The sequence below is a fragment of the Eubalaena glacialis genome, chromosome 13 (assembly GCF_028564815.1).
Source record: "Eubalaena glacialis isolate mEubGla1 chromosome 13, mEubGla1.1.hap2.+ XY, whole genome shotgun sequence".
NCBI classification, from domain to species: Eukaryota; Metazoa; Chordata; class Mammalia; order Artiodactyla; family Balaenidae; genus Eubalaena; species Eubalaena glacialis.
This window is the reverse complement of record NC_083728.1, coordinates 5,204,054-5,215,294: the sequence shown is the minus strand read 5'-3', so window position 1 is coordinate 5,215,294 and position 11,241 is coordinate 5,204,054. Positions and strand designations below refer to the sequence as shown.

Sequence of the window (11,241 nt, the reverse complement as noted above, 5' to 3'; positions counted from 1 at the left end):
TTTTATTTATTATAATTGATGCTGTTGTTATCCAAAGCGTTCAGCAGAGTGGCACAAAATAAGCAAGCAATAATTCGTAGCTTACTAAATTTATATTTATTGTTTACCATACATCATCGTGCCTAGCACACATCATTCACCCATAAACGTCATATTTATAATAAGAATAAATAGTACTTTCATTATTAGTCAAAATCTCTAAATGCCTGGCACCACATTAGCATGGGAAAGTGGAAGTTCATTCTTATTAATTATTATTATTGAGTAAAGCACTTAACACAAAGCCTGGCCCCCACGGGCGCTGAAAAAATAATCTTCAGGGGGACGGTCCTCAATTCTGGGCGTCCCGCACCCGCCCCTCCCCCGGACCTGCGCAACGCCCCACCCCCTGCCGTCCGGCAGCCCCGCCCCCGCGGCAAGCGCCGCGCCTGCGCACTGCCCAATAGGGGGCTCGGCGCGCTCAGCTCTCCACCGCCCGAGCGCGCGCCGGGCCGTAGCGGCCGGCCTGCTGCGTGCGTGCGTCGCTGCGTGCGTGCGTGCGTGCGTGCCGTGCGCTCGCTGGGCACCGCGGCCTCGCCCTCGCCCTCCGCCCCTGCGCCTGCACCGCGTAGGCCGACCCCCCCGCGCGCACCCCGTAGGCGACCCCCGCCCGCGCCCCGGCCGGCCCCCACCCCTTTCCAAATTTAAAGTGGGCGCAGCATTCACGCCTGCCGCCTCAGGTGACCTCTCAGGGGTCTCCCCGCCCGAGGTGTCCCGCCGCCGAGGAACATGGCGAAGGTGGAGCAGGTCCTGAGCCTCGAGCCGCAGCACGAGCTCAAATTCCGAGGTAAGCCCGGAGGCCCGCCGCCCCGCGCCCCCGCTCCGGCCCGCGCTCCGGAGGGCCCGGCGGCGCGGTGGTGACGTCGGCCTCCCGGCCGCGGCGCCTGCCCGCCCGCCCGCCCGCGCTCCCCGGGCCCCGAGGACCAGGCGTCCGGCGCGGGAGTCCAGGGCCTGCTCCTCCGCAGCCTCCCGCGCCTCGCTCTCGAGACAGTCGCCTCGTTGCCGCTGTGGCCGTTCCTGTCCCGTATGCGGCCTCCTCACTGAGTGTGGGCCCCGGCGGCCGCCTGTGCCGAGGAGGCTCAGGTCCCGGGTCAGAGGTCGCCTCTCGCTGACCGGCCACCCCGCCGTGGACACCTGCGGCCGTCCCCTGTCGCGTAACTGCTCGTGGCAGCTCGGCACTTATCACTCCTTGAAAGGACCACTTTACGCACTTGTGTACCGTGTCTGTATGTTAGGAGGGAAGCTCCATGAGGACAGGACTTTGTCACGTCTCTGCTTCATGCCCCGCACGCCTTAGGAGCCTAATAAGTACCTATTGAGCAAATGAACGAAAGGAACGTCCGCAGAAGTTCCGACGGGACGTGTGGCCCAGCTTTCCTTCTCCTGCCTTCCTCGTGCCCGTTGCTCACGTCTCTGCAGTCGTGCGGGGCTGTCAGGGTGGCGAGATCTTATTTCTCCCCGGAGCCGCCTGGGACTGGAGCCCGAGGAAGCCCAGGGGGCCACATGTGTTTGTGGCGAGCCAGAGCCCCGTGAAATGTGTACCTTTATTTTTAATCTTTTCCCCCTACCTTCTCCAGCAAAATATCAGCGCCGGGGGATTTCATCTGATTTGGCCATTCCTTCTTTCCAAAGGGACTGAGAAACTGTGTAGCAGACATTGCTTGGCCCTTGAGAGATAGGAATGGACAAGACGGACAAGACCCCTGCTCTTGTGAAGCTGACCTTGTAGGGAGGGGCGACAAGCCAGCACACGAGGGTGTCTCACGTAGTGGTAATAAGTGCTGTGCAGGAAATAAGACAGGCTGGCGTGATGAGACTATGCTTGCGTTGGACGGCCAGGTGGCCGCTGTGTCGCCAGCACTTGGCCCAGGGTAGCCGCTCGATAGATGTTTGTGGCATTGGAATGCCTGCTGGCCACAAGGCACCCCTCTTTAAATGTACCGGCAGGGGGTAGTGTCAGGTAACTGACCCAAAGTTACTCAGTTGGCAAATGGCACATTTGAACCCAGACTTCAGAGTTCACACTCTTTAACGGTTATGCTGTCCGACCCCTGGGAAATACTCCAGTGCTGTGGCTGTCACTTAGCTTCCCCGGTTAACAATCTCCAGTTTGTCACATTTGGAAGTGACTCCAAATGTATAAACAACTGAAGGTTTCCCAGTTAAAACAAACACCCCAAAAACTTAACATGGATTATAATTCCACAACCGTGCTATAGCTTATGTGATGTTCTCATGGCCCGCCTGAGAAAGGAATCCAGGTAACTCAAGTGAACGTGGAGGGTGATGGTTTCCACTTGAGTTGTCTGAAGTTCTCTACCCTGGAAGCCTGGCTTAGCTACTCCTGGGGATTGGCACGTTCATTCATTTAGTCCACAGACATTTCAGTGCCTGTTCCATGTGTCAGGTACCAGGAGAAGATGAGTCACATCACATGTAGGCCCCTGCTCTCCCTCAACCCCCCACCCCAGAACTTAGGTCTAGGGAAGAGAGCAGATGACAGAATCAACCAGAACAGTGCAGTGATACAAGGTAATCCAGAGTACTCTGAGAGCTCTAAGGAGGTCAGCTCCTGAAGGAGGTGTCATTTGAGCAGAGTTTAAAGGTCGAATGGAAGCAGGTGAAAAGAAATGGTTGGGGAGCATTTCGGGTGGAGGAAATTGCATGTACAGAGGCACGAAGACTGAGATGATTGGGCTCCTTTGGGATGCCAGTAGTATATCGGAATGACAGTGACAAAGAGCATTTGTTGGGGTCACGAGGCAGAGGAGGAGATGAGGCTGGCTAGTAGACAGGAGCCAGGTCTTCTAAGGCCTCTGTGCACAGACACAGCCAGCGTCCAAGTTCATACTGTGTCATGTCTCCTCGGCTAGTTCTTTCTTGATTGATCCCCTGCAACCTTAACCCCACCCCTAGTACATACACTCTCCTCTAATGTGATGTTATAGAAAGAGGCACTAATTGGAGAAAATTAAAGTTTTTGTCCCAGTTCTTTTACTTAGTGGTGTTTGACCTTGGGCTGGCCACTTTGCTCCCCAAAGCCTGGGATTACTCTTTACTCCATGGGAATGGCGCTTGTATCTCGCTTGCCTCGTGTAGAAAGTTTTGTTGGTATTATGGCTGTTCAGCTGCTTTGTAAATGTGCAATATTATGCAGAGATTGGTTGTATTTACACCACTGGTTTCATCATTTCAACTTCTTTACCTGAAAGGTATGGCAAAGAAGAGTGATCTGTCTCTGGCCCTGGGTTGACCAAAGTAATGACGGCCAAAGTCACTGGATATTTTTGCTAGGGAAGTGATCCAGGAAAGTTACGGTGTCAAATTGTTGAAGGCTGTTGGCTTGTGGCTTCAGAAGAGGCATCTGCAGGCATATGTAAACCACTTTATGATTTGTTTGTTGGTTAGTTTTAAACTGAGGACTGAGATTGTGAAATCAGAATAGAGGCTCAATACCCTGTTTTGCTGTATAGACAGCATTCGTTTCAGGATGAGAACTGGCACATTTAACTGGTGTCTTCCAGATTACTTGGGGTGATGATTCTGACTTCAGACGGTTCACTTAGGTGAATCAAACTCGTAAGCTAACTTTTCTTAAGAAGATAATAATTAAAATGCCTGTCATCCAGAGGAAAAAAATTAGTCATCTTTTAAGTGCAGCCTGAAATGATATGGGGTTGTATATGTTGGATTCTTTTTCGTCTTGGGCATTTTGTGTGATTCTTTTGAAGTTAAGGATGTTGCAGAAGAAAAGAGGACACAGACTTACAGGACCTCGTTCAGTCGTATGGAAAGTGCCATGCTGCATTGTGTTAAGTGTCAAAAGGAGAAAGATTCCTGGCCTCCTGAAAGAAGCATGACACTGTGACATTTGCCTTGGTGAAACAGTAGGATCTCTTTGGATTGGGGACACCTTTCTGAAAGAGTTAAGGGCTTTTAAAACCTGTGAAATGTGTGCTTTGCATTGTTGCCCTTTCTGTTGCTCTTACCTCTTCCAAGGCCAAATCATTTTCTTTTTCACTCTGAGGTCCCACTTGTTGCCCAGCTCAATGAGAGCTTTTTGAATGAGTCACTTTCAGGGCATTTTGTATCTCTTTTCTTTCTCCTCCCCTCCCCCTTCCATTGATTCCATCCATGATAAGTAGTATGTCTGGTATTTTCTTGGTCATTGCCCAGGACTCTTAATCCTTCTTCACATCCTAGCATTCTCCCCCATTTCGTGATACTGTCACCTGAGAATGGTCAGTTAACCGTCCTCATGAGCTGATTAGTTAAGATTTAAACCTGCTGTGGACCCATTACTTTTGCTTTATTGTGTGACTAAACCAGTGGCCTTCTAGAAGTCTCAGGTAGTCCTGCTGCTGGTCAGTGTGGGTCACAGGTAGGGTAGCACCACTGGATTGGTGTGGTTGATTACCACTTTGGGGAGGAAATAGGAACTTGGGTAGATAGGTTAGGGACAGTCTCTTTTGTATAAGGAAAGTGTGCTTAGAATCATTAGTTCACCCTCTTAAGTTAACATGTAGTTTAGTATTTAGGAAGCTAAAAAATATAACACCTTGTAGATATAGTCTGTTCAATGCAGTAATTATCTTTCAGATGCTAATTACAGCATTAATTCTCTAGTTTTAGCATAGCACTGATTTCCTTAACATTTCATGATCACGTAGAGGAGAATGTGTTTTACAGCACAACAAAATGTCAGCAGTGTGCTTAAGATTCTTTATGGTAGTGGTTTAAATCCATCCTGAATAGATTATTTTCATTTATTTAATTATTAACCAGCTTGCTTATCAGAAGCAAGTGGCATTAAACTTACCAACCTTTAGTCAAACTTAAATCTTCATAGATTGTGCTATTTACTTCTGAGTTTTTGTTCCTGGGAGAAGAATGTGAAGTAGAAGTTAACATACTTTTACCCACTTATTTACTTCTCTTCTTCGCAGTTAACTCCTTAAGGAAGAAATGGATAGTTCTCGGCTATGTGCTTATATGGTGATAGTTCCTTGTTGTTTGCGGTTGTAACATGAACACAGTTTTCTTCATAATAAACCTGGTAGCTTTGCATCCAAGTGTGGGTTTGTTAAAATAATTAGTCTGAATTGATGCTTATTAAAGAGGTGAACTCTTAAACATTATTAACACTATCTTTTATTTATTAAAATTATATAGCATCTTTCCTTCCAGTGCTGAAGGCAAAATACTGAGAACTTTGACCCTGTAATATTACCACTAAGTAGCTGAAAATTAGGGGAGGAATCAAGGGAGTAAACTATATTGGGTATACTCAAATACTACCCTTAGGCTTGATTTTTAGAACCTGAAACTTGAATTTTTACATAAGGAATAATCTCCAAGATTGCATCATATATCTCCCACTTGAATTTGAAAAATTTGCCCTCTGAAGGATGACCATGATTTGGAACAAATGAGCAAAGCTTTCAGCAAGATGACAAGAAAGACAAACACAAAGAGTGCTGAGTTCCATTAGTCAGGACAAGGTTGCCATTGAGTGTCTTTAATAAAATAAAATAAAAGCCTTCTGAGCAGTTATTTTGCGCTGGGGATTGTGTTAAAAACAAAGTTGCATTATGGTTTCCAGGCTTGCTTCCTCCTTTTCTATCATTCTAGGCCCTTCTCAGGCTGTCATCAGCATAGCATATCCAGATTGCTTTGGCCCTTGCTCGGTGGATGTGCACATTCTTTGAAGTTTTCACCTGACAGACCTAGACTGCTAGCTTTACAAGAACAACAGTTGTTTAAAGAGCTTCATTACGGGAACAAAATTACTGAACTTGACAGTCATTTTAAGACTATTTTTAAAAATACCAGTGTGGCAAAATAGTATCTCTAGAATGTCTGTTTTTCAAAATGTTAAATATGTTGTTTTAACAAAAGCTGTTGATGTCTAGAAACAATACCTTAATGTGTTTTTGGATTTTCCCCCCTTGCATGGAAAAAAAAAATCGTTGAGAAAATGCCATAGTCCCAAGAGAAAAATCTTGAAGTGCTTTCTTTTAATAATTTAGCATTAATGGCACAAAACTGTAAAGGTATAGAAATACCTTCCTAGAGTTTTCCTTCATCCTTTCAGAGGGGTTATTACCAGTTTTTGACTAGCAGGTTACTGTTTCTTTTCATCTGTGTCAAGTAGTGTCTTCAGTCAGGCTTTTGGCTGTGTTTGTGTGTGCACACCCATGTGGGCACCTAAAGTGTTGCTGGTGTGCACACATTCTCACAGGTACCCATGATGTGTTTGAATTAGTATCCAGTTGGCATTTCAGTAGGATCTTGCAACCTTAGCCTATTTGGGAGGGGTGTTAGGGAAATAAATATTTTGGGGGAGAAAGAGATTGAGACTGTTTTGTCTTTTGGATTGTACCTGAAGACAATGTTATGGCCCCCTGGACCGTTTACCTGGATTTGAATTGCTTGTGATGTGGCTTGTAACCTTTATGACTCTAAGTTCCTTGGGCTGTCTTTAAAGGCTGGAGGGTGCTCAAGGATTGGAGAGGCACAGAACCCCGTGCCAAGGGAGCTGGGAGCAGAGAGCATATTTGTAAGGGGCTAAGTGGTGGAGGTCCACCACTTAGTAGACCCCGCAGTAGGGTGGGTCTGGAGTTAAAAGCAGTGGCCATAGTGGAGCTGACATTCATTTTGCAATACGAGAGGAAAGAAAAGGTAAGGGAAGAATGAACATTTCTAGAAGATAAATGCTTAATTTCCAGAAGGTAGACCACAAAGTCTAAGGACTGTGGTAGATGCTTTATGTTCTTCATCTTATTAGTTAATCTACAACACAGTCCTATGATGTGAGTTACTCAGTGGTTAGGGAGCCTGCTCCTGGATGAGGCCACTGTGGTAAACAGTGGTGCAAGGATTCAGCGCAGGTTTGTCTGGCGTCAAAGCCCATTTCTTTCACATCGACTCTAGAATGAACTCATAAAGGGCTTCATTTTGGAGGGAGGGAGGCAGAGAATTTTTAACCATTAAGGAAGTGTTAGGAGCTGTCAGGATAATTTCTTAAGAACATTAATTAATTAAGAATTATTATTTGTGGAATTATTAGTAGGGATTTCTCAGCATTCTTTTTTAAAAGTTCATGCTGGTGACTCCAAAGCATTCTTTGATTTACCTTGTGAATATTCACTTTTTATAACAGATATTGTTGGTGTTTAATGATTCTGTATATTTAGAACACATTTAACTTTCGAGTAATTTGCAAATCTGCTCTGGAGTCTTTGGAAGGTAGGGTGAAACTTATAGGTAGAGATTTCACAGGTTTGCACATTGTAAAGTGGGAATTTAGAGTTCAAAAGGGTGCTTATTAAGATAGGAAGGTCTGAAATAAGTGACCTTCATAGGTGCTACCTTAAACCTTACAAGTGGGGCTACAAAGGCAGAGAAACAAATAAGTGTGAATTAACATATAACAGAGATTTCTCAGATGTTGAAAGAGAAAAACTCAAGGTGAATATCAGAAAGTGCTGTTTTATTCTGTAGGAGGTATACTTTGGGAAGTCATCATTCCCCCAAATGATGACATCCATGCATATGAATCAGATTGGAGAGGGTTTAGAGACATGCATGGGTATGATGATTGTGTGCGTAATAGATGATTGTCCGATTGGGAGTATTTGGGGTTTCTTCCTTTTCCACAGCTCATCCTTTGAGGTTTACTTCATGAACAGATGACCCCCCTCTTGTCTGACGGAGTATAGCATACCTGTGACTCAGGGTTGGTTTGGTCACTGCATCCTGAAAGCTTCCTGTGGGCCAGGCACCGGAGTGGGGACTGGAGAGGAGTCCCGGCCCTTAGAGTTTCCAGCCTCCAGGTGGTGGGGGGATGGAGGAGAATGTGGAAATGGGACACTTATGGGCTGTCCCTCCCTGGGAGCTTAGAAAAAAACTGTTAATTCTGCTTTGGGGTTTGAACCTCACAGGAAAGGTGGGATTTGGGATCTGTGACGTGCGCTAGGCGTTTTTCTGTAAGTGCTCATTTATTCTTAAAACAGGTCTGGGAAGTAGATGGATATGATCCTCAGGTTCATAACCTGAACTAGAGGTAGAACTGGGGTTGGAACCAAGATCTGTCTGACTGCAAAGCCCATGTTGTTCATCATTACGTTGGCTGTATTGCTCCGTTTAAAAAGTTAGTGGGAGTGTGGCTCACTAGGAAGGCCCGGGATTTTCATATTTATTATGTTGTTAGGAAGATGAAAGGAGGACTGGAAATAGGACAGTGGGAATTGAGAAGGAGGCGTGAAAGAGAAACGAGATATAAAAAGGAAAGAAAGGTGCTTAATTGTCATTGTAATCTAGTAATGGCTTCTTTGTCACTGCTTCCACGAAGTGCAGAGTTGTTCCGGAACGTTAAAGCGACTGATTAAAAAAATCTTTGTACTAATTCTGTTTTCCCCTAAGAACTTTTGTTCTAACTTGATCACCTCTGATTGTGTCATTCATGTATTAATGTTGAAAATTATGTGCTAATGTTATCACCACACCTTTCCTTCTACCACCCACTCCCCACTCCAAGTCCTTTATTACCTCAGTGTCTGTCATCACGAACAGTGCAGGTTGATTGGGTACTATTTTGCCTTTTAATTACATCACTCAGCAACATTTGCAGTATAGTAGAAAAAAGGGAAGGAAAGGAATGGTACCTAGGTCAGTTTTCTCTTCCTCTCCATTCTCGGAGCACCCTCCAGCCTTTAGAGAACCCAAGGAACTAAGTGTTCCAAGCCACATCACAAGCAGTTCAAATCTAGGTAAACAGCCAGTATTATCATCATCTCCATTTAAAAATGAGAGAAACTGGGCCCAGCACTTGGTGGAATGCATAATTTGCACCTCGGGCTTTCAAGCCTCTACGGCTTGTGTGCTTTGTATTACAAAGGGAGGCTTCCGTTCCTACTCTGGCCGTCACTTAGAGGCGCTCAGCTCACCTCCCCACCCAGCTTTGATTCCCTCTTCTGTTGGATGAGGAAGCTTGAACTCAGTGCCGCTTGGTGTTCCTGCCAGCGCTAGTCTTGAAAACGTGATTAAAATTTATTTTCGCTGAAGAAGAAAGATGGAAAGCCCATGAGGGCAGAAACTGGAGTTTGTATTTCTCTTAGAACCTACCATTGCTTTGCACTAGTGGGCTCTCAAATCTTTAATTAATGAGCCCTCTTGTTCCTGTTGCAAAGCTCACTATATTCTAGTAACCTTTCTTGAGTATTCTTGGATATTCTTATCCAGTTCCAGTGTTTTCTGCATCACCTCAAACTGTACAAATTGTGTACCACTGCATGTTTTGTTTATGTTATCCTCTCCTTGTGCTTTATTTACTGATTGCTTTGTCTTCCATGCTATAGAATGCAAGCTCCTATAGGTTTTGTTTCTTTAGTTTTCCCCAGTGGTAACTAATAGAATATATTCTTTTCTTAATTGTTTTCTTCTGCTAGTAACCCCAAAGAAGTTGGACTTGGTCATCTTTTCAGTGTTTGGTTTGACCATTTGAAATAGAAGCATACACATGAATAAAAAGAGGGATTTGCTGAAAAACCAAAAGTTTGTCCTTGTGGAGGCTTATTTGAATTCTCATTCTGTTGGTTGAATTGATTTGTTGGCATATAAGTGTATCCTGATGGACTGCTCTGAAAATCTAAATCCGTGCTTTTTGACCTTTTCTAAGTCAGACACTGCTTTACTAATTGGATGAAGAAAAACCATGAATCACTCCTTGGAGGATCTGCAGATACACTCGTTCAAAACTTCTCATGTAACTTGGGGACAGGAGGATCACAGTTTACTGTGGCTGCCTAGTTGACCTCTAATCTTGCTGAGAAGGTGGAGGTGGAAGAAACATGAGAGGTCATCTGGAGAAATCCAGAGAAAACTTGGTCAGTTTATTTGGGTCTCTTTATTTTATTCTTTCAAAAATTTTTTAAATGAATGCCTTTGTTGCCTTTACCCTTCCTAGTAAGATTGTTTGTTTTTTTTTCTCTACGTGCCTAACTTTGAGCACAGCGCTTTGGCAATTAGTCCTCTTCAGTAAATGTCTGAGTGCTGTCCTGCCTGCCTTTAAAAAAGAATAACTGCTTTCTCAGTCTCGTTTGCTCTCTCTAGCTACTCCCTTCTGGAAGTAGCTTATCCTAGCAAGCTTCTGCAAATAGTCTTAATCACCGTTTTCTCACCACCCATTCACTCCCAAAGTCATTGCCTGGGAACTTTATTGCTTCATTACTGCATCTGTTGTTGTATTTTTATTCTTTACCTCCTGTGTACCCTCTGTAGCATTTGACACCTGTTGCCATTGGGCTACTTGACACTCTTCCCTTCACCTCCTTAATCACCCTCTTTTGGCTTTCTTCCACCCATTTGGCCATTTTTACCCACTCCTTATGGAGTCCTGTGGATGAGGCTGACGGGTACAGGTTTTCCTTCCCCCCCTCTTCTTGCTCCTCTTCGCTTTGTCTCTCAGTGTCCCTACCCGTCTTCCTTTTTCCCTGTCCGGGAGCTCTTCTGCCAGTACCCTTGGCTTCTAACAGCATTTACGAATGATCCTAGGCCTGACCCGAGCCCATATGTAGGGCTGCAGATACTTCAAATGCAGCATGCCCCAAAATGTATTCTTCCCCACTCCCTTTTCCTTTTTTCTCCAAATCTCCTCTTCCTACACATACCTCCTTGAATGGTACCCACATCCACACAGTGGAGCGACTCAAACTCAGAAAGCGCATGACTCAGCTCTGTCCCTTCTTCCTTGTCCCCTCTATGGCTGCCTCATTTTTCTCCTGGATGACTGTAATAGTTTCTTACCTGGTTTTGCTGTCTGAGTCCTCTTTCTTCTCTCCATATTGATGGCACTTTCAAATGTGCAAATCTCAGCTTATCTCTTGCTTTTTTTTTTTTTTGAAGTTTTGAATTTTATTTTGTTTATTTTTTATACAGCAGGTTCTTATTAGTTCTCTTGCTTTCTTAAAATCTTTAAATGTCTACCCATTGCCAAAAGAATAACTTTTAAATTCTTTAACAAGACCTGGAAAATCATTTGTGCCCTTGACCTCTCCAGCATCACCTTTCCTCATGCTTGTGCTCTGGCCTGTGGTCCTCCCTGGTTGTAGAGCTTTTGCATGTGTTGTTTCCATCACTCAAGGTGAGTTCATTCCTCCTCCTGTTGCACCGCTGCCCCCTGCACTTTGAGGTCATTTCCTG

General features: G+C 44.9%; 1 protein-coding gene across 1 annotated transcript in view; it reads left to right on the top strand.

Moving 5' to 3' along the window:
• The first annotated feature begins 515 nt into the window (after positions 1–515).
• The window catches only part of VAPB (VAMP associated protein B and C), a 49,104-nt gene continuing 38,378 nt past the window's right edge, over positions 516–11,241 (top strand). Inside the window, exon 1 of the mRNA XM_061208243.1 lies at positions 516–826. Within this exon, the coding sequence (XP_061064226.1) occupies positions 769–826 (58 nt within the window). The 5' untranslated portion in view covers positions 516–768. The remainder of the gene's footprint in view (positions 827–11,241) is intronic.